The 22,409-nt window shown below is 42.0% G+C and overlaps 2 protein-coding genes across 5 annotated transcripts in view; one reads left to right on the top strand and one right to left on the bottom strand.

Moving 5' to 3' along the window:
• Positions 1 to 1,234: 1,234 nt before the first annotated feature.
• The window catches only part of LOC118284564 (inactive phospholipid phosphatase 7), a 58,809-nt gene continuing 37,634 nt past the window's right edge, over positions 1,235 to 22,409 (bottom strand). The window contains exons 1-2 of one of the 3 annotated variants that reach the window (XM_035607368.2): positions 8,005 to 9,240; positions 1,235 to 3,003 (exon numbers count right to left, since the gene is read on the bottom strand). In XM_035607368.2, coding sequence (XP_035463261.1) covers positions 2,615 to 3,003; positions 8,005 to 8,698 — 1,083 coding nt within the window. In that variant the 5' untranslated portion in view covers positions 8,699 to 9,240 and the 3' untranslated portion in view covers positions 1,235 to 2,614. Of the gene's footprint in view, positions 3,004 to 8,004; positions 9,241 to 22,409 lie in introns of those variants that run through there. The other 2 variants (XM_035607365.2, XM_035607367.2) reach the window with 2 other exon arrangements.
• Positions 9,872 to 21,625, top strand: fam78ab (family with sequence similarity 78 member Ab). 2 transcript variants are annotated; one of them, XM_035607373.2, is made up of 3 exons: positions 9,872 to 10,366; positions 11,171 to 11,474; positions 16,844 to 21,625. In XM_035607373.2, exons 2-3 carry the CDS (start codon positions 11,212 to 11,214, stop codon positions 17,367 to 17,369), a joined length of 789 nt encoding a protein of 262 aa, XP_035463266.1. In that variant the 5' UTR covers positions 9,872 to 10,366; positions 11,171 to 11,211; the 3' UTR covers positions 17,370 to 21,625. The 2 variants fall into 2 exon arrangements, with proteins under 2 accessions (XP_035463266.1, XP_035463265.1); XM_035607372.2 differs by lacking the exon at positions 9,872 to 10,366 and having other exon boundaries at positions 11,134 to 11,474.

Here is a 22,409-nt window from a genome sequence, read left to right as displayed (position 1 = left end):
GTCGTGATGTTTAATTTTACCTCTGTATATTTCATAAGAGCATGACACAAATAGAGCATAATGACACAACAGGAGAAAGTGTGGTGTCTGTTGACTCAGTGCATGTGGAAACAGGCCTGCGAGCAATATCAGCACTTACTCGCAGGGACATTTTTGATATGTTTTACAGGGTTGTAGAGGTCTGGATTTGGGCACTAAAGTCAGACAAACCTGGATCTTGTAACAAACTGTGATGTTTCTCGTGTTTAGCTATAGGAAACAAAGTATCCTACACGTACCTAAAACTTTGGTCAGAATGAAAACATAGACTTCAGAGTCAGGAATGGTTTTTTTTAGCTCCAAAATATACAGTACAATGGTTTCAAATAACTGTCTACTGCATCTTAATTTTTGTCACTGTCTGTTTTTGTATATCTCCCGTACATATATCATTAATTCTTGATATTAACGGTGTTTGATTTTCATGTTAAAGTATGTCAGTGTGTATCTTCATGTGTAAAAAGAAAGGATTCCTCTTCAGTGTTTCTCTCTCTGTTGCTCTGCCTTGCTTGATCTAAACTTTTTCAACTATAGAGACAGAGGAAATTGGTCCAAAAGTTCCTCAAATATTTGCCATCATATTTTGATCCCTCACTGTGCATAGCCAGGGAACGCATAAGGTCTGATGGCTGAAAATTCAATGACAGATACTCAACATCTTACTCATTGTCAGAGAGCATTTTCAAATCAGTTTCTGTTCCTGCTTTTTGAACCATTTCAGACAAACACACACACACACACACCAATCACATTTGTGTCATTTCCCGTCAGATTGACTGTGGTATGAGTAGTGTGACAGGAAAGCAGTGTCACAAGCTGTGAAGACACTCAGCCTTAATAATTCATCGTGGAGTCCAGAATGCAGAGGCCCCACTGCAAATATTGTTGCACTAATGCATAACATGGTCGCTGCCTGGATCAAATCTCTATCGCCCATTCTAAGAATCATAGTAATTTGGTTACCATGCAACCATGAGGCAAAAACTGAAACTGTATCTGTTGGTAACAAACCACCGAAGTGTCATGTCAAGTGAACTCAAACTTACTGAAGAGCACTCGTGCAGAGTAGTTCAACTGGAACGGCTGAGATGTGATAGTGGCTCTTCACATTTTTTAGATTAATAGCAGGAAATAATGCTGCTCCATGTGAAGTGGATTCTGTTTCTGTACAATAATCAGAATGCATATATGGAAATCAATTCAAAGTTACATTTACTGAACACAAAGTGATAACCGGAAGAAAGAGTTGTGTTACACCATGTGATGCCTCACAGTCCATCTGTGATATTTAACAATTTATTGGGGAAAGCTGACTTATAGTAAAGCCTCTTACAAGTTTAAGCTGATAAGCATAATTTATCAATATATGTTGAAGTGTGTTTGGCAGAAAGCTGCCAATTTTCAATTCAAAATATAAGGCGTCCATATTTTACTGACAGTCCACTTCCTTTTTATTAATAAGCTGGAAAAACTAAGTGAAAACATGAAATACACAGAATAAACTGAACTAATGTACAGTATTTACACACCAAACCACTGCACAAAAATACATAGAAGGAAAAGGGAAAGCTAGTGTCTTTCATATGTCAATAGAAAACACATTCAGTAAATTAAGGCATAATATCTTAAAAACTAAAACTGATGCTTTGCATCCACACATAGTGAACATGCTTAAGTTGTTTATTGGGGCAAAGAATCACTTAAAGTATCTCTTTCAAACCAAAGGATCTGTGAGGCGAATGTGCAGACGGAGGAAAGACTGCAAAGAAAGCCAGAAGGAGCAATACAAAAAAACCTTTTCAACTCATTAAAGAATATTGTAAATGACAAATGAAGGACATCATATTTGAGCTTGTAAAAAAAAAAATTAAAATTCTTGGCTACAAGTTTGACATTTGTTTTACGCAAAAATAACTTTGATAAACAGTAAAAAGATCAGAATCCCATCAGAAATACACACATATCTTAGTCATGCCAATTAGGAACAATGGGGAATATCCAAACAACCACCACTTATTATATTCTGGTGTCAAATCCAGTATTACATCCTTACACTATACTCCCTAGCCAAAAATTAGAGCACAAAACTTTGAAAAGATTTCTTTGAGAAAAGAGGAAAAGGTAAAGGAGGGGAAGTAAGAGAAGAGTAGATGGAAAAGAGGAGGAGGCGCACAGACTCAAACTAGAACTTAGAGTCAAAAGGGGTTCAGTTATGATTGAATGTTGCCAGCTTTCATATTGTATGTGAATCAAAAATTGAAAAAGAAGAAAAAAATTCTTCAAGCTTTAATCCAACATGTTCATATTTACCAAATTGTGATTAGTTTGCAGTTGTCTTTTTCCTAATTGATTGTGAAGGAGCAGGAGAGGTGTGTGTGAGCCGATCTGACTGAAGATACAAGGATTTGTGAGGCGTTATGAAGCAGCCAGCATGTGCATCCAGATATTAATTGCACAGCCTGCAATGTCGGAACCCTCGGAAAAAAACACTTACAAAAGCTGTCTCAGTCCTGGATTGTGCGAGGTTAGTGTATCAAATAAGCCTTACGTGCTAGCATAGCTTTATATCGAGAGCTCAGAAGAGGGGGCTCCAGCTGAGTGTGCTTATTGAAATGAGAGTCTGGCAGGTGCTCGATGACAGCCACACCGACTCCATCAGGCTAAAGTGGAGCATGCCCAGTGCAAAGCCACACACCATGTCAGTCAGGTGGTGTGTCCCCAGCACCACCCGCGACATGCCCACCAGAAAGGCCCACAGCACCAGCAGGATGCGAAGCGGCACAGCCAGGACCAGGTGCGACAGCAGGAACTTGGAGACCATAGCGGCTCGGCTGGCGTGAGCGGCAGGGAAGGAGTAGAGGTCCATGGCGATGCAGTCCATGAAGCCCGGCGTCATCTCCCAGGGTCCCCTGCGCTTCACAAGTCTCTGGACTCCAGCCACCGTCATGACGTCAAGGATGAGGGCTGTCACAGAAAAAAGACTTTGTTAGATTATGAAGAATTGACATGTTGATGTATTAAAACCCAGACAATGCCAGTGGTGGAAGAAGAATTAAGACAATGTGCCCCAGTTAGGCACTACGGCTTTGTTATTTTAAAAAGTTGTGAACCACAGGTTTAATCGTTAAAAATGAATCACATTTTATAAGCCTTTCCATATTTTATTAAAAAAAATAAATCCTAAACTGAAAAGCAGCTTGTAACTATAGCTGTAAGATAATGACCGTATAACTTTTTTTTATGAAACAGGTCAGGTCATAAAAACGTCCTAAAATTGTGTTAAATTGTAATGTTTTTGGTAAGTGACTCGTTAAAGCGAAGCATGTCTGCCTGTAACCCTTCATATTATGGTCCTCTTGAACAGGAGCTGTGTGAAGTTCAACCAAAGAATGATTTTTACCCCTCAGATTGTCTCATTTTAAGTATTATTATTATCTCCTGAACTTTCAGAGTAGCTGTACCCCTCTTCTTTGCACTACTCCATTGGTGTGTTTTGTTTAGTCATGCTGGCAGGATGGTTCTAGGTATGGTAATGTCAGTCTGTTGGTTCATCAGTCCACCAAACGGTCTCGAAAATTGGCGATGTCACGCTGCGGGTTTTGCTGCCGCCACCAAGGAGGTTATGTTTTCATAGGCGTTTGTCTGATTGCTTGTTCGCAAGATTACACAAAAACTACTCAACTGATTTCCATCAAGTTTTGTGGGGGTGACCCAGGGAAGAACCTATTAAACTTTGGAGCGTTTTTTAAAAAAAATCTTTTTTTAACATAGCGAGATAGGGAGTTAAGCATTCTAATAAAAAATGTAAACAATACTGAACAGAAAAAAAGTGATAAGAGCAAAACACACAATGAACAAATAAGAGTAACAAACTGTCACAGTGGAACAAGTGTGGTTTTATCAGGCCTACTTCTATAAAACCTTGAGTACTCATAGAGAGCAGAATACAACTATAGCACTTAAATGTAAATAGATATATTGGTGACCAAGAATAACTCATAAGGCTTACAATGCCAAGTAGCGTTTGCTTGGAGGCAACATACCAAACAGTTGCAGAAGCCTTTTATAGCTCCATAGCACTCCCTAAAATATCCCAACCATCGCCATCTTTATCTGCCATCTTTAACCAACCCTGCACTGAATATCTGTCAGGTTGCGCTGCCCTACTTCTCATTGCACTCGCCCACGCACTTGTCCCAATGGGACCATTATTTTAACTTCCATTCCAGCTCCTTAAAGGCCGGCAGGCGGTGTGGTGCAGTCATTTTCCTAAAGGAAGAGATGACGGAACCAAGGAGCGGTGAACAGGTTCTGAACATTTTTTAAAAACAGACAGGAAATGAGACTGGGGCAGCCCCCATGGTGCCCAGTGTCAGTGAACATCTCAGGAGCACTGAGGGGAGGCAGAAGGTCGGCCGAGAGACGGCACGTCGTATCATCATCTGTAAGGAAGAGCCTGTTTGTGGAGCTCCTCGGCTTAATAAAGCAACAGTGTTGATTCAGTTTGTGTGGCACATCAAATGACCTAGACTTCAAGGATTTGGGGATAGTTGTGCAAAACGCTGGTTTTAGCTTTCACAGTTGTTTTAAAAAAACAAAACGTTTTTGAAGTGAAACATGATCAGGACGGGACTGTGCAGTCAGCACAGCGTGATAACCCGTTTGAAGTCAGCCAGCACACAGTTATTGATCACACAGTTAGTTTTGAGGAGCCAAACAGTCCAAGGGAACCTGCTAAAGTGGGAATGGAAACTCCACCAAGGTGTAGGCAGATATCTGGTCAAGGCTGCCACAGATCAGCCGACAGTGCCCATTGTTTCTCATAGTACTATGTTCAGGCGGCGTAAAAGCACAGTGCTTAATGATTCGCCTGATCAGGGTTTCTTCTTTTCTCACTGCAGCAAGGATGAGAGAGCTTGTTCGGTCACTGATTCAGGCTGACTCCACTGGAACGAACTTGTGCAATTTGTGCCAGATGTTCAGTCTTATATAGAGAGAAAATGTAGGAGAATAAGCTACTGTCTCAAATCGGTGATACGCCTGGCAATGGTAATTGTTAAAGTGGACATGATTAGACGGAAGGTTGGCAGTTAATCTCTTACTCTTTTTAGGTACTGCGCACTTTTCTAGTTACAATCCCAATTAAAAGGCTGTGAGCCGACTGAGGCAAAAAAAGAAACAATGCTGCTAAGAGCGGTAAGAGTGAAACCAAAATAGTGAATGGCCAGAAAATGTAGAGCTCTGTAGATCGGAGGGGTGCTGCAGAGCTGAGTGATAATTATGAGCGGCTCCTAACACATGCAAGTTGTATTGTGATGCCTTTTAAATATAAAAATGTTGATTACAGCTGCTTTAATGGCTGTTGTACTGCTGAATTGTTATGGCCAACTTAACTATAGCAAGGGGAGTTGGGCACTCAGAGAACACCTTGCACAACAGGTGATAGAAATGTTGATATTGTCACAGTCACATCTGCCTACTCGTTGTACAAACCTGTAAATATAAATGGCTTATGGAGGCTTAATTTGTTGCTATTGCTGTCTTTGTGGTCTTGTGTAATGTCGCACAATCATTTCATTGGTTTCAGAACATCTTTCAAAAGGAGTTCAGTTCCAAAACCAGGGTTCGGTGGTTAAAAAAGTTGGGGTATTTCAATCGGGCTCAGAAATATTGAGACTGGAAGCATAATATCAGTGTAATTAAACGTTTCTGTAAATCCGTAGCTATATTATTCAAAAAAGGGCAACTGGACTTGGTTGTAGATACTTGAATATGTTGAATATGTGATATTCATGTGATGAATATGTCATATTTCAAACAAGAGGCTTCCTCAGGTTTTTCCTCTGTGGTGTTGTTATCCATGCAATCGATGTCACTTTGTTCATCAACACACGTAGCTGTTGATATTGGAGTCACCTGAGGCCAAGTGTGACTAGTTGTTAAATCTAGTTGTTAGAGGACAGCTAAATGAAGAGCATTGTAGTTGGGGGATAAGCGGCGTGGTAGACCATCTCCTCTCCGAAGCCTTTTGGGCGAGAAGTGAAACGCTGAAATATAAATTAAAAAACATCTGGCATTGGTTGATTAATTAGTGTCGCAAACATGGACCTTGACTTTCCAGCTCTATTTTGATGCCTTAAGCTTCAGCAGGAGTTCTTTATATCTCTTCTACACTTGGAACAGAGTTGCATTATTTTAAGTAAACACTAATTTTCTGAGAAATAGAGTTATTAGGCCACTGGAGGAACTAAGATATACACAACTGAAGAAACCAGAAAACATAAACAAAGTTTGGGCATTTGATAGGGGTGGGAACATCCTTTGCACAGTCACGGTCTGCTTTGTGAGTCTTGGACATGTTCAGTTGTCTCAGTCCCAGTCATTGGGTGACACTACCGTTTTCAAAATACTATATGGGAAATATTTCAGCACTGCACAGTTCATGTAATCATAACAGTGGGCTGCCTTAAACCAATCCCTGGAGACGAGTCTAGGCTGATTACTTTTCTGTTTGATGAAAACAAATCAGAATTTTGAGTCAGCATTAAATATTAGCTCCCCATCCACTGTTCAATATGTTCGGAGATTTTCTCCAGACAGACCTTAATAGACTAGAAATTACGCAGGACCGACAAATAACAAACAAGCAGTTGGGATTAAACAATGTCACAAACACAATACAACCGTGTCCTAAATCCAGAGATTTACTGACTTCCAATCAGAGCTCAGCTGCAGCCAGAGGATTTGTCCTGTTTTTTTGGTCAATAATCTGTGTTTGGGATAAAGACTGTGCCATGTGTGAGTGAGAGAGAGAGAGAGAGAGAGAGAGAGAGAGAGAGACACACACACACACAGGTGCCCCAATATTTCTGAAAACAAAATTTCATGTCATATGCTCTTTGCTGCTGCAGCAATATGTTACATTCTAATGCAGCACAGACGGAGAGAAACAATTTACAACCCCGATCTACAACAAAGATCTATTTTTTTATGGACCGATGGGAAAAAATACCCCTTAACGAATAAAATCTGTTAACAAGCTTAATGTCCGAATGTATTTTGTGGACCTTGAAATGTTTGCGAATCAATTTGCTTCGGAATGAGAACTGTCGATCAAAGTTCATCTTGTTTTGCAGCCAAAACTCCTGTAGCACAATATCATGTCATGAACCACTGTGTGATGCAACTCAATAAAAACAGTGCTTCAAAAATGTTGTATATATTTGTGTTGTTCTGAAGCAGTCCTGTGTGGTTGTATTAGATTATATATTAGACTACTACACTACAGTTTAGTAATATAATATATAACTAGAAAAATACAAAAATGACATAAGACGTGACAGAACCCTCTCTTTTAGTACATGATGTTTACTTCACTGCACAAAACTGACCCACGTTGTCAATTTGTCCTCTTGCAAAGTTTGATTTGGAGCTTTTGTTCTCAGAATCAGCAAAAATTGTCAGTCATTGTCAAGATTAACAAGACCACTTTGTATTAGAAAGTGTGTGAACACAAATAATGACCAACTTTCTAATAAGTCATACCTTATGATGGGTTTAAAGAATTTTGGTTGATAAAGCATGTTTTAATACCAATTGAGCTGTTATAGGTAATTCAATAGAACATTGTATATTTTGATCTGTAATGTATTAATCATCAAAGTTATAACTTTAACTTGTATAAAATATACCTCAGCAGCAATATATGCACACTCCTGCATGTGGCATATAGAAGTTGGGTAAACCCTTGTGTTGGAGCTAATGTGTTACTAGAGGGCCTAAGTGTTTTCGCATGAATGTCACCGATTCCCCAGGTGACAACAAAAAGTGGGTGAAAGTAAAAAAGGAATATTGGCTGCAATGTTTTCCAAGTGGTTTGATTGTTGGGGTAAACCTCCTCACACAGCCCGTTAGGCACACGGACAGTGTTCTGGTGAGATTGGTTGAGTGTGATGTGGCATTTACCAAGCAGCAGGTTGACCAGGACCTCTTGTCCGGCTAGAGTGTTACTCCGCGTGAGACACACGATCGTGCCAATGATCCACGTGATCCCGTGGCCGGTGAGCGCCAACAGGGCGACCATGGAGCGGCAGCCCCCCCAGGGGGACGACGTGTAGGCGCACACTCCCATGCGCTTGGACAGGCAGATGTCAATGGCGAGGAGGGAGTTGATCGCTATTCCCTTGAACGAGGGGTTCAGCTGCATGCAGTCCTCCTCTGGCATCTTGCCGGGCTCTCGCCTGTCCTTGCTGCCACTGTCGGTAGGTTCTTCGGTCGGCTGGCTCGTTGGGCTCTTGTTTTGCCCCGGTCGCCTGGCGCTGCCTCGGCTCTCCGCGGGGCCGGGGCCGGGCCCGGGGCCGCCGGCGGCGCGGAGGGGCTGGTTCAGGGACATGAACTCCGGTCTGCTCAGGACGCTGTTTCTCTCCCGCGCCCTGGATCTCACGTTGTTGCTCGAGGGCATGTCTGGATAGTGCCAAGTTCGCCTCTGTGGCCGCGATAAGCGATTGTCAATCTCCGGGAGATAATTCAAGTGGTGCGGGCTCACCACGCCAGTGAAATGTCCCAAGATAAACCCCCCAGCAGCACCCCCACCTCCCGTGGCCTTAATAGGTATATTTAGCGCCACCGGAATGTGCAACGGCCATGCTGTTTGTACCATGCAGGCGGGCGGGCAGGGAGGGGGTATTGAATGGCATTTAGCGCGGCCGATCCAGGGAAACCCGATCTACAGCACGGAGATGAAATGACAACATGCGCGTCTCGTTACGCCACAGCACCGCACTGCAACACTGCGAACAAGTACTCTGCTGCGCGCACCTCCGTGGAAAAGCAGGCTCAGCCTACGAAAGGTGCAAGAGAGACGCAAGACGCGGTGTTGTCATCTTACCAGGCGACTGCTGAATAGCTACGACCGACGCAGCATTGCCCTAAAATCTCCCCTGCAGCCGCCATAGCAGCCCCGAAGCCCCGGCGGCGAGGAGAGGGGACGCTAGTATGACGCGGCGCAGGCAAAACGTGGAGAGGTTCGCCAAAATGCTCGGCCAAAAAATCACAAAGGGAGAGGAGGAAGACGGGGCAGCGCAGCCAGCGAGGCGATTGGTTCCTCCGTGCGGATTTGACGTAGTTGACGCACAGTCCCGATTCCGCCACTGCGGTGCGCACCGCCGTGGAGCGGAGTTCTCCAAGGTGCTTAAACGGGCAGCGCCTCATCGCGCCTCTCTGCTTTATGGAGACAGAGCGATGACTAAATAATACATTCATACAAATAAACAAATAAGATGAGCTATAGAGCAAGTGAAGGCATACATTCATAAAACGTGTTATTGTTTTGTGGCAAAAAATAAATAAACTACAACACAAAGAGCTCCTGACTTAGCCTGACAAAACCAGAGAATGAAATAAATCATGACCAGATCATTATTATTAATCAGCCTATTGATCTGCACTGATCACACACATTTGAATGCCATAACAAGATGAAATAGACAAATAACCACAAGTTGAAATCATGCTAAGTTTGATTTCATCGCCAAGCGAAATGCTGGAAGGACTATGATCTAGTCAGTAAAATGCTTCTCATAATTATAATAATTGATTTGAACATGGATGTGGAAGAACACAAGCCAACCCTCTTCCACCTCCCGCAGGCTTCTTTTTAATCAAATATGCACATGTATCTAATATTTACATATCTTAATAGCATGTGCTCTGGGGACTCTTCTGTTGATTTGCCGCACCCAACGGCAAACGCTACGCACTACATCTCCCAGCATGCTCCGCGGGCCCGTGGGCGGAAGTGTCGTCTCCGCGATACTTAAAGAGCCGCTTCCCCGGCAGCTGAAACAGACCAATGCGTCGCGGGGTGAACCTGCCGCGGCGGCGATGGGACGAGCGCGGAGGAATGACAGCTCGCGCCGGAACTCCGGCTGAACCGCATCCCGCCGCAGAGAGGACGGCGACGGCCGGCGGCGCCGCGGCGTGTCCCCTCTCCTCCGGAGCCGTCATGCCTTCATCTATTCTCACATTCAGGAATGGATCCGGTGAAGTGGCCGCAGAAGTTGACGCGGCGGTGTCCTCTGGATGTTGCGGTGCTCCGTCTGAAACTCGCCTAGGTCTCGGCGCTCGTGGGATTAAGGCTACCTCTCTGCGGCGGGACGGTGACATTCATTTATTTTTGCAGCAAAACGGGGAGCGGGTGTGGAGGAGATAAAGGAATTACCTCTCCGACCGCAGAAGCTGCGTGAGCCGCCCTGTCACCCTGACACCCCCCCCCCCCCCCCCCAGCCCGCTGAAGACACTGGAGACTTTGTGCTCGACTGTTTTATAGGTAGACTTCTTCTTTTTTTTTTGCATGTTGTTGTTTTTTTCGGTCGGTTAAAAATAGATCACAATTCATGCAGTTGCAACACATGGACCTTTAATCCGCACATGTTGTAGCCTCCTGGCGCAAAGGGGAGGAAAAAAAAAAGTCCAGCAACGCTCTTATATTGTTAAATGACACTTTTCTATATTGTGATGACCTGAGGCTGCTTTCGCGGATTAAACTGACACTCGGCAGCAACGTCATTTCATAAATGTCCGGCTTAACATTTTTCAAGTATGATTTGTCGCCAGCTGGATAGAGAGGTTTAACCATTAGATGATAGTCCGGGCCAGGGATCAGCCCATAATGTAATAAAGGGCAACACGACGCCAAGATGTAACATTAGTCGCTTTTTGTTAATTATTTAGCTCATAATTAACAGGGACCTTTTTACGCACACCTTTCCAATGGATGCATGTTGCTAAGGGATCCAGTCTTTTTTTTTTTTTTTTTTGCGATAGAGCACATTTAGGAGGCAGAGAGTTGAATCTTGACAGCATGAAAACATCGATGCGCGGATAAGGAAAGTTATTCCTACCGCGCTTGTTTGGTGAAGTTGCTTTTACGCACAGGAAAGCATGAGCTCCAACATGGAGACTTCCTAAGTCTTCTTCTTCTTCTTCTTCTTCTTCTCCTTTTCTGTTTCGGATCAAAAGTGCGTGGCTTTTTATGAGACAGTCTGCTGTGATAAACATTATTTTTGATGATGCTGAGGAAGCAACTGAGGTGATTTTCTTGCTGTTTCCATGCGTCTTTCTCCTCCTCCAGACCCCTGGACGTCGTTGTGGATTGTGTTGCTGTTTAAGGCAATGGGCTGTATCCAGAGTATCAGGTGTAAGCCCAAGAGTTTCCGAGACACTGTCGTCGTCCTGGAGGTGAACACCTGCATCGACTCCAACCCCACCAGCATCGACGAGTCAAACAGCGTGGTCCTGCGCTACCGGACGCCGCACTTCCGCGCCCATGCCCAAGTGCTGGTGCCGCCAGTGTCCTTCCAAGAGACCTGGACCATCGGCTGGATTCAAGCGTGTAACCACATGGAGTTCCACAACACGTACGGAAACAAAGGGATGTGAGTATCATGGGCTCTTTTTTTTTTAACTGTCCAGCGATGACCATGTGTTGAGCCTCCAGGGTATTAATAATAAGACATGAACATGAGTTTATTTTTGGATGCTGAACCTCCCAAACTCGGAATTCATGCTTTTGAGCTCCGTGCTGGAGTTGTTTCTGTAATTTACAGTTCTTTAAGATTATGTAATAATTAACAGTAAGATTGGCTATGCAGATGGTTATTTGGATTTTATGCAGTTACTGTATCAGAACTGTGCTTGGATAACAGCGATCAGCAGCTGTTGTGAATATTCAGAAATTCTTTGTTATATTTGATGTATGGATTGGCACGAGGTGAAAAATGAGTTTGCTGTAGTATAACAGGGTGCGCATTAGTGACTAATTTGGTATTAATCGATTAATATTGGTCTATAAAATGACAAGAAAAAGTGGAAAAATGCCAGTCTCAACTTCACAGAGCCCAGAGTGACATTTTCGTATGAGTTGTTTCTGTTTGACCATCACCCAAAGGTTTTCAGGTTACTGAAACACTGCCATTTGAAAAGCATGCACCAAGTTTTTTTGGTCTTCACAATTTCTGCTTGAAAAATTACTGAACGATTAGATAATTACCAAAATGTGTGATGTTGATTGATTAATCATTTATTTAACACCTAACATACCAGCACACAACAACACTACACCCAATGCTGCCATAAGGAAAACACTGGTGGAAAAGTGTTTTACAAAAAAGCCACTAAATTCTGCCACAAACAACCTGCTGATATCAGTTAAAAATGCAGATTTTAAAAATGGTAAAAGAAAATTGGTTAATTGTAAATTAGTCACTTATTGCCAAACTCCTGTAACTGACAAAGAACAGTCTGTTGTAACCACCAAGAGAGAACATGCGACTAGTCTAATTTCATTGGCTGCATTGTGAGAGTTCCTGTTTTTGTGTTACATGCATCAAAAGTGGAAATATTCTTCAGTAGTGAAACTTGTCGACCGTTGCACCTGGCTGCCCTGCACCAATCTGTGCTGTGTATTCGAAATTTGATGTAAATTAATGTCTGTTTCCAGGAAGATGACGTTTGTAGAAAAGGAAAGATGAATGGACTTTGTCTGTAAGTGCACTGTAATTAAATCAGCAGCTCAGTCGTGTGCCGTATATATGTGGGCTTGAGGCTGCAGCTGTGCAGGCAACAAAGTACTTCAATAGACAGATGTGAGAGCAGGACACGTGTGATGGAAAATAATTCCTCTGACCTGTCCGATGCCTCTGCTCGTCAATACCGTGATTTTGCACCAGTGGTTCATAACAAGACAAACACCAACAAATGCAGCTGTCAAATGACACTGAATGTTTGTTAAGAGGTCTTTTTTGTTGTTGTTGCATTTTATTTCCTTTTTCTCTGTGTGTGTGTGTGTGTGTGTGTGTGTTGGCACAAATGTTCCACAAGTAGCGATTCATCTTATATCCTGTAGTGAGCAACCACAAGCTGACATGCACCCAGAATAAGCTTTATCTGTATACGCTGCAGCAGAGGATGTTTGAGTGCTGCACGTCTTAGATTAGAGACCCAGCCCCACTCCCCAGTGCCTGCACCCCATGAGGGCCCCACGGTGTGTGTGTGTGTGTGTGTGTGTGTGTGTGTGTGTGTGTGTGTGTGTGTCAGTTTTTAGAAAGTGAGAAAACCCCCCAGTTACTTTCTCAAAGGCCAGTCTGACTTACGCCTTTTGTAAAAGGAAGTTGTGTTTACAGTAACTTCTTCTTTCATTCAAGAAACACAATTGTATTGTGAATATTAACTTTTTTTTGTCTTGCTGAAGTTTAATTGTTATGCTCTTTTGTCTTAATAGTTAATGATGACTGTTTCCATTGAAACATAGACACATTCAAAAACAAAAATACTCAATTCAATAATACAAATATCCGAATAGCTCCACATTTTGAATTCCAAAAGAATAAAACTGGAGACAGTCACGCATGCTCGAGTAGAAGAACTAGCAGAAAGTCAATATTATCAATTTCTTCTAATTTTGCCTTTTGGAGGAAACATTGATGTCGATTTTTTTGATTAGTCTGTTCATCGTTTTCTAAATGAATCAATTAGTCTATAGAATTCGATTGAAATCTTTAAAAAATGATGTCTTGTCCAAAACCCAAAGACATTCAGTGGAGAAAAGCAACATCTCCCCATCGAAGCAGCTGGAGAGAGCAAATAGTTGCAGTCAGGGTAATTTTCTGTTTATCAGCTAATCTATTAAGCAACTAATAATTTAAGCTCTAAAAGGATTTTCTTTTTAAAACGACGGCATCATACTAACTATATGGTTAAAAAATACCATGTTAAAGGATTTGAATTCTTATATTACAACTACTGCTACAAAGGTGAGTCATATTAGAGCAAATGCCATAGAGGCAATTGTTAACTGTTGAGAGCAATGTGCAGCACATTCACACGTGGGAATTAAAGCTGAATGAGACAACGTAGTTCTATAGATTGGAAATACCCAAATGACAGCAAACAAGCAAGTCAAGTTGGAACTCACCAACATGGCTGTAACAGATGCAGTATATATATAGATATTACTACACTGTATATAGGGGTGTTGGAATGCACCCACCCACCTTTGCAGTGATAGTTCCCCTCTTCGTGCACTATGTACTTTAATTTGTCCGCCTCTGTGGCTCATGTGCTAATGAATGTATTTCATATATTATCATGTTCCTTTATTTATTAAGTCATCAAGCTTTTCTTGAGATGATGACAGTTTGATGAACATATCAAGGCCACTCTTTCTTGATGTTCATTTTTGAATTCGCTCTTTGACAATAACTAGTTTCTTTGAGGGTTTACATTATGTACTCTACACACATAGTCACCGGGGATGAATCATGCTGTAATTGATTGTTTGTCTGTATTGGCACCCTCTTCATGTTCTCACTTCTACTCCTGCAAACTTCATTCAGTCTGTCGAACAAAAGCGCCCCTTGAGTTTTTATAATTCCTTAATGACAGAATTTAGTTACTCCAAACCATTTTTTCTGTGATATGCAAATTTATGTGGCAGCAAAGCTGAAGATACAGGAAATTAGCTTCCTCCTTTGTTCAGAAACGATTTAACTTTCTCAGCAGAGACACAATTTCTCGATGAAGCTGTTTGCACACTTCTAATAAACATATTGCCGTCTAGGAGCCTAAAGCTTCAACATTTAAATATCACAGATTTTTCATGGAGACGATGATAGTTCTGTCAAACAGATGTTTAAAGAGCTCTCAGTTGTGAATTGTAGAGCACAGGGCTCATCATAACCGGACGTTGAGGTGAACAGGAAACTGTTGCAGCATGTGCCACGGCAGTGGTTCTTTTTATAGATTTACTCCAGTTCAAGACAAACAGTAATGCTCCAAATATGATATGTTAGTTTTTTCGGACTACCTTTCAGTGTGACATAACTATCAATTACGTAAACATGTATATTGTTGCAGTATTGCTCAATTTCGTCACATCTGTTACTTTTAACAAACCCCTTCAACCATTTAGTTATTTCACCATCTATGTCCTTTATGTATCCACTGCTTTTTGCTAACAATGTCAAATATGTATCTTCTAGCTATAAATTGACCAATTACAGCTACTCTTAGCGATCTATTCATTACTTTAAGCTATTTCACCATCTGTGCCACGTGTGTATCTACTACTTTTAGCCACCTTTTTCAAATATTTTTGTTTTCGCTAACAATTTTGAATTATTCCAGTTACCTTGAGTGAATTCTTTAACAATTTATCCATCAGATTTAGCTATTTCAGTGTTTGTCTGTTACTGTATGCTCAATTTTAACAATTTGTTATTTTAGGCTGTTTCAAAAATCAATCCATTACTTCTATTTGACCATTTAACCAATAATCTTTTTCAACCAAGAAACCATCACAGCTTAGTGCATAGACTGATTCGCTCACTTGCTAACGGTCCTCATGCACTGAAACCTGTATGTTCTTACTATACAGCAGTAACAGTCACAAACACTCGCACCGCATACTGAAGACATAACTACAGGAAGTGAGACCGTATATCTGCAATGGTTTCCCCAGTCATGACTAAAGTCGATTCCACATGTCTGCAGCTATACTCGATGCTGCCTTTTCCTGGATCCCCTGCCGTTAACACTCACTACTATGCTGTTGCTTTTAATGTGCATTGTATTCTATATTTTAAAATTACAACAGTTTCACAGCAGTTGATGACGTACAGGACCGGGTCCCTTTTCGCCCGTCAAACTATTTGATATATAGGTGGTTTAGTGTTTAATGTGTGACGGAAAGTACGACCTGATTGAGGAAAATGAGTGCATGATTATGATAAGGTTGGATTTGCGTGTGAGGCCATGTTGTCTGTACAGTTTGAAAGCTGGATATAAATATTAATTAATGTTTTCCTTAATAATTAATACATTGCTTTAGTTGAGATTTACCTGAGTTTTTGTCGAGTTTGTGCCACTGACAGAAATAATTGCTTGAAATTGTTTTTGGAGGGAGGATTAAGTGATTTTTATTTTCTGAACAAAAATGTAGATAACTGCACCCATGCATGCTTGCACGCACACACACACGCACACGCACACACAAGGGACAACTAATATCATCCTCGCATTGCTAATCTCGCCCCCTGGTTGACTACAAAAAAATCCCAATGTGAAGCCAGGCCACGCAGGCAGTAAGTCATGTGGTTGGGATCACACACTGTTATCTCCACAGCTCTGCTGGTCCACAGCTTCAGGGAATGAAAGGTAACCTCTCTCCTGCAGTGGACAGAAAATCGATAGGTGGACAGACTAGTGGTACCAGGTCACTTTATCTGTTCAGTGTTCCACACAGTGTGAGTGTGTGAGTGTGTCCCAGCGTTTCATTGTACCGTATTGTTCTGCAGCAGTTTTAAAATGTGTGGAAAAAGCTGACTGAGAATGAACTTCTCGCATCTGTCTTGTGTAGACAGTGATACCAAAGACAGAAACAGGAGTGGTTTTTACCAAAGGAACCATTTGATATGGTTTATCGTGTCAGAGCTTAACTCTCAGCTTGCAGTTTATTACAACTTGGGTGTTATTTTTGCAGTTTTGGCCATCATGTCTGCCAATAATGGATTCAAGTTTTTGATCAGAAGTGGTTGAAATAATCTGCTGGTTGCTGTTCACTAGTGTTTAATACACCATCAGACATAGTTGTGATGATTACGAATACAACATTAAAGTAAGCGATAGAAATGTTGACCAAAACTATGAATAAAAGATTCAATTTGTGATAACTTCCAAGTATACATTAGTCTCATTATCCACTGGATTGCTATGAGCTAAATTTCTGATGATTCCTTTCAACTCCCAGGTCGAGTTGGGAGCTCCCGGACCTGCGTGACAGCAAGATCCAGGCCATCAGTGACTCAGACGGCGTCAACTACCCATGGTACGGCAACACCACGGAGACCTGCACTGTCGTAGGCCCCACTAAGAGGGACAGCAAGTTCACCGTAAGCATGAACGACAATTTCTACCCCAGCGTAACCTGGAGCGTGCCAGTCAGTGACAGCAATGTGCCTCAGCTTAGCAGCATCCGCCGTGACCAGAGCTTCACCACCTGGCTGGTGGCCATCAACCAGGCCACCGCCGAGACACTAGTCCTGCAGACGATCCGCTGGAGGATGCGGCTCCACATCAAAGTGGACCCGGACAAGCCTCTGGGTCAGCGGGCTGCTCTGAATGAGCCTGTGATCCAAGAACAGCCCCAGATCCTCTGCAAAAATGAGCCCATCCCCACTAACGCCATGGTCAAGCCTAACGCCAATGACGCCCAGGTACTGATGTGGCGGCCAAAGAATGGTGACGCCGTGGTGGTCATCCCACCCAAATACTGACCTGTTTCACTGACCGGGGCTGGCCTTGGATACTTTAACAGTATCATCTCTTATTTGTTCTCGTTCTTTTGTTCCCGCGCATCACAAGCTCTCACTGCTTCGGCCCTCCGTTGACATTAATTTCCTTCTGTTGCTCTTACCTCTCTTGTGTTTTAAAACAACTGACAGAGAGGAAAACGGGCAGAGACAAAGTGCTGAGAAAAAGACCAGCTGACGCTGTGAGGGCGGGGACGAGGTTCATACTAGAACTGGAGTGAACAAACTGCAACCATTCTACCTTCAAACTTGGTCGGGTCTCACTGTGCTAAATGAAGTCATTGAAAAAAATGGAAAGAAAACAATGTTTCTTTGTTTTTTTATTTTTTAAATTTTATACTTTTGGCCGTTTGATGCGAGGTTTGTGAGTGTGGGTCGTTATAGTATTTACATGACCATGTCTGCACACATGCTACACACATGGATATGCACAAAAACGTCATGTTCAAATACCAGTTGTGTTTTTATTTATGGTTGGGAGAGAGTGCATTTATTTTTGTCTGTTGTTGCTGTCATGTGCTTCATATGGCAATTTTGCATTGGGTGACTAGATTTTGGTACTTAACAAAAACATGCAAGACATTCACTCCATGCTGCCTTAAGTTTACATCGCTTTCCACGGCAAAATTTTTCGCCTTAAACAAAGTGCAATGCAGTATTTTTGCTCATCTGTCCCATCTCTTCCAGACTGTTGGTGCTGGCATGTGTGGGTTAGGACAGGAGGAGACTCCGGATATTTAGGATTTTGGTGTTTCAGTCGCACTTCCCTGACAAAAACGTATTGTCTGACAGGTACCACCAGCATTATGTGTAGACACAGTTACACAACCAGGCTAACTAGTTGTGTTTCAAGTGCATTATGCAACAGAGGAGATGCTCTGTGCAGAGAACACCAGTAAAGCCAACCCTCGTCATCAGCACTCAGTACATTAAACTATATGTGCAATAACAACAAAGGGCACTGAAAGGAACTCCTCAAAGAACCTCATTTCACCTATTTTATTCTCTTGTATCACTCCATCTCAGGGCCCCTTTTCACTTCCTTCCCCTTTCGCTGTTCATTCATCCCCATATGGCCAACAGCCACAGCAAGTGTATGTTTGTTAATTCCTAAGATTAATCAGCCATCATAGACCTGGGAAATAGCTTTTAACAACTGGATTATAAAAACCTTTTTTCTGATGATAATAATACACATTGTATTTAATATTGTTGGCATCCTTTAAATCAGTAACAACGCATTTCTTTCTATAATATCCAAATCAAAACACGTGTCAAAATTGTCTCATGTTAACAGTGTTTTCTATTTCTTTTTTGCCCCTAATCCGCAGTCATCTGTAATCTTCATCCTCACTGATATTCCTCCTCCCACTCCTCCTCTCCTCTCTCTGACCCTCCCCTCATCTTTCGCTCGCCTTTTCTCTGTTGTTGAGGCTGAAAAGCAGAGCAGGAGCCGTGTAAGTTTGAGCCTGACTGCTCGGTTGGCATATAGATGACCCACTTCTCTTGTAGCTCTTGCTGCAGAAACGTGGGGCTTGTCTCTCTTTATTTTATCGCCAGCTACTGTGAGTGAGAGAGAGAGAGACACACACACACACACACACACACACACACACACACACACACACACACACACACACACACACACACACACACACACACACACACACACACACACACACACACACACACACACACACACACACACACACACACACACACACACACGCACACACACTAAACAAACAGCTCTGGTCGGCTAAATACCAACATTAAATGAGATGATGCCTATTTAAATGTTAATCTTTGAGCTTGGCTTAAGCGGCAAAATGAAAGCAATTTCTTTCATCTGTTTGTGAAATCATTTCTTTTTTTATCTCGACAGAGTTTGTTTTGTTAAAGGACAGTTTTTTCACTTTAAGAAGCTGCAAACATTTCTTTGTTTTGGCTCTCATCAAAAAAAAAAAAGCATCAAAATCTGATCTGCTGTCTGATGTTTTTCACAAAGATTTGGAAGCTGCTGCTGCATCAGGGTTTTAGCATTTAGCTCCTTTCTACTGAGAGAACAAAGCCTTCAAACTTGGTTCAGACCACATTTCTTAGTTCTAAATTAGTGTGACTTAACTCGGTCGTACCTTGATCTGTCTGATATTTCTACCAATATCCTTAAGTAACGTTCAACATTTTGGGAAATACGCTTCCGATTTGGATGGCAAAAAGAAAACAAAAATTGTAAACTTTCCAAATCATTGAAATACATATTTAACCATGAGTGACGTGGTCTCTAAAGTAAATCTAATGATATGCTATAGCTCAGTGGACTGAGTAACTTATACTCTGAGATTGGAGAGTGAGCAAGATAAAGGCTTCCCAGAGCAAGTCAAATGATACCCAGCTCTACCAGATCTCCACCACATTTTAACCCAATATGTGTCCACACACTGGTCCTGCTGCTGCAGCCGCCTGGTTCATGTGTAACTGCGATGGTCTGTACTCTGGACTGATTTACAGGGCATCATAGTGATTGGCAGAAGAGAAGTAAGAGGCCAGTTGGGGACCACTGTCATAATTAGATCTGCAGTGACACACTTGCCTGCCCTAGATGGACTGAACTGTGCCGAGTGGTGCTGTGCAAGGCAAGGGCTAGCTCGAGTCATGGGTGAGGTTTAAGTGAGGTCAAATAGCAAAAGGTCAAGCGGCAAAGCATGGTCCCAAACGGAACTGTAGACCGACAAGAAGGCGATGGGGGAATAAATATGAAGGTGACGACAGACCGAGTTTGTTTAGAAAGCACTTTTGTACCCTGGGCCGCCTCGTAACGTCTTGAGATGACCTGTGGACACTGGATAGTATTCAAGCTGGACTACATGTAATATAATTAAACCTTGACACGCAGTGGCCTGCGTTCTCAAGTATATGTGTGTGTGTGTTTTCATGCGAGTGTGTTAAATCCCATTGGAGGGATTTAGAGGGGATGAGTTTCACTGATGTACCTCTGCTGTTGTCGAGTCGTGATTCTCTCTCTCTCTGTCTGTCTCTCCCCCCCCCCCCCCCCCCCCCCCAGGGGACAGGAGCAGGCCTGGTGTGGTATCTGATTGTCACAGCAGTGTCACATTGGCAGCGTGAACTCATTTATCAATCCTGCACGTGGACTGTCCGTACACATGCACATGCTACAAAGCCATATGCACCAACACACCTGTTAATGAACACAGGGAGTGATATATTGGTCTCTTTTGTGGATAAACTTGAGTGAGGACATTTTTTTTTTTATATGAAAAAGAAATGTAAATACTGAGGTCACCGAGTGGGTGCCTGTCGACTATCGGCAGCGTCTGACGTTAGGAAAAGGGCACCGATCGTCTTCTGTCTGTTAACTTTATGATTTTATATTCCCACAATAGAAAGACACCATAGATGCTATATGTGCTTCCTTAAGTGGGTTACATAAAAACAAACAGATAGCACGTTTGTTTGCTGAGGACAAAAAGTGCCAAAATTGGACATCGCCAAAACTATGCAATATAATATTGTTGTGAATTCATAAATCTCTTGGCACTTAATAATAGGCGTATTTTCCGATGTTTTTGATCATCAAATGCTTTTAGCATGTTTGTATTTCCAGAAAAAACATCACAAATGCAAAATGCAGCCATAAGGGACATTACTTGCTGTAGTGTTTTCTGCTTGTACGGCTGTGTCAGGCCTCCTCTCCTAAACCCACACTATTACACTTCTTCTGAGGGCTGCTACCTTTGCTTGAGCTCTTTTCGTAGTTGATTAACCCCCACGAAACATCCCTTTATTTAAAACAATAAAACATCTCAAGTCCACACTCAGGACTGCCTGCCTTCATTTCCTGGCCTTTACCATTGGTTCTGTCCCATGAAAAAGAAAAAGTGATGCTCCACGAGTCTGTTCATCTCACATCCTCATTCAGTGTTTGAAATACTATCCCAAAATGACGCACACAAGATACCACGAGAAACTGTGTACGTTTCTCATTTTGTTTGGTTTGCTTTCTGGAAATACAGCACTGATATAGTTGAAGCAGTGTGTGTTCTGTTGTTCAGCTTTGACTTTTACAACCAATACTTGAAAATGGGTCAGTTCTGGCAAATATTTAAAACTGTGAAAATGCACAACATTGGGGTGACAACCCCTGAAAAAATAGATTAAAAAAATGTTTTTTCATGGATGAATAAAATGTACAAAAGTCACCTGTCTTCTTTCCTTTTATTTTTTAGCTTAACTGTGAAGATATACTGATGCGAGGTACAGTCCTATGTTCACAATGTTTTTAGATTTATTGTAAGGTATTGCTTACCATTGTAAAAACTATTGTAGCCATATTTATTATCCATTTTAATCATTAGTCGCATATCTAAACTTTGCTGGTAGATACACATCCAATTTCCTTCCATAATGTGTGTGTGTGTCTACTAGTTTCATCTATACATGTGTCACTTCAGGGTGGTTTTCTGACCAGGCATGTTGAGGCTCTGTGTTCATTCAATCTGCACAAATCAAAGGTCCAGATAACCTCTGAGCCAGAATAATGAAACGTAGTCTTGAGTGCTGAACTGAAAAAATCTTGAAAGCCTGCACGTTTGCAAAGATGCCAAAGGCTACACATACACGAATGAGCACATGATGTACTGTACGGAGATTTCTAAGGCATCAGAAGGGATGTCACTGCTCTGTATATGGCTCTTTTTGGTGATGGCAGTTATTGAAAGCAATAAAAGAAGATACAGCAAAGAAAGGACACATGGTAGAGTGAAGCAGTTGGATAGAATCAACAGAGAGAATACGGTAGAGATTCTTTGAAAATAGTCTGGTTACAAATAGATTCAAGGAAAAAACCTTAACCTTAATAACTGAGCGAAGGCTCTGGGGACTTGTGGTGGCCATACATGTTACAATTTCAACCATCTGAATTTTGCAAAAGATTATTTTATACAAATGGGTTTGAAATCCCCATTCTGTATATAAACCTCAAAG

The sequence above is a fragment of the Scophthalmus maximus genome, chromosome 20 (genome assembly GCF_022379125.1).
Source record: "Scophthalmus maximus strain ysfricsl-2021 chromosome 20, ASM2237912v1, whole genome shotgun sequence".
NCBI classification, from domain to species: domain Eukaryota; kingdom Metazoa; phylum Chordata; class Actinopteri; order Pleuronectiformes; family Scophthalmidae; genus Scophthalmus; species Scophthalmus maximus.
The sequence above is the reverse complement of the archived record's forward strand: the minus strand, read 5'-3'. Positions and strand labels throughout refer to the sequence as shown.

Coding starts and splice junctions, on each gene's coding strand:
- fam78ab (XM_035607372.2), top strand. CDS start 11,149: ATGCGTCTTTCTCCTCCTCCAGACCCCTGGACGTCGTTGTGGATTGTG. Junction 11,475..16,843: donor ACGTACGGAAACAAAGGGAT/GTGAGTATCATG, acceptor TTCAACTCCCAG/GTCGAGTTGGGAGCTCCCGG.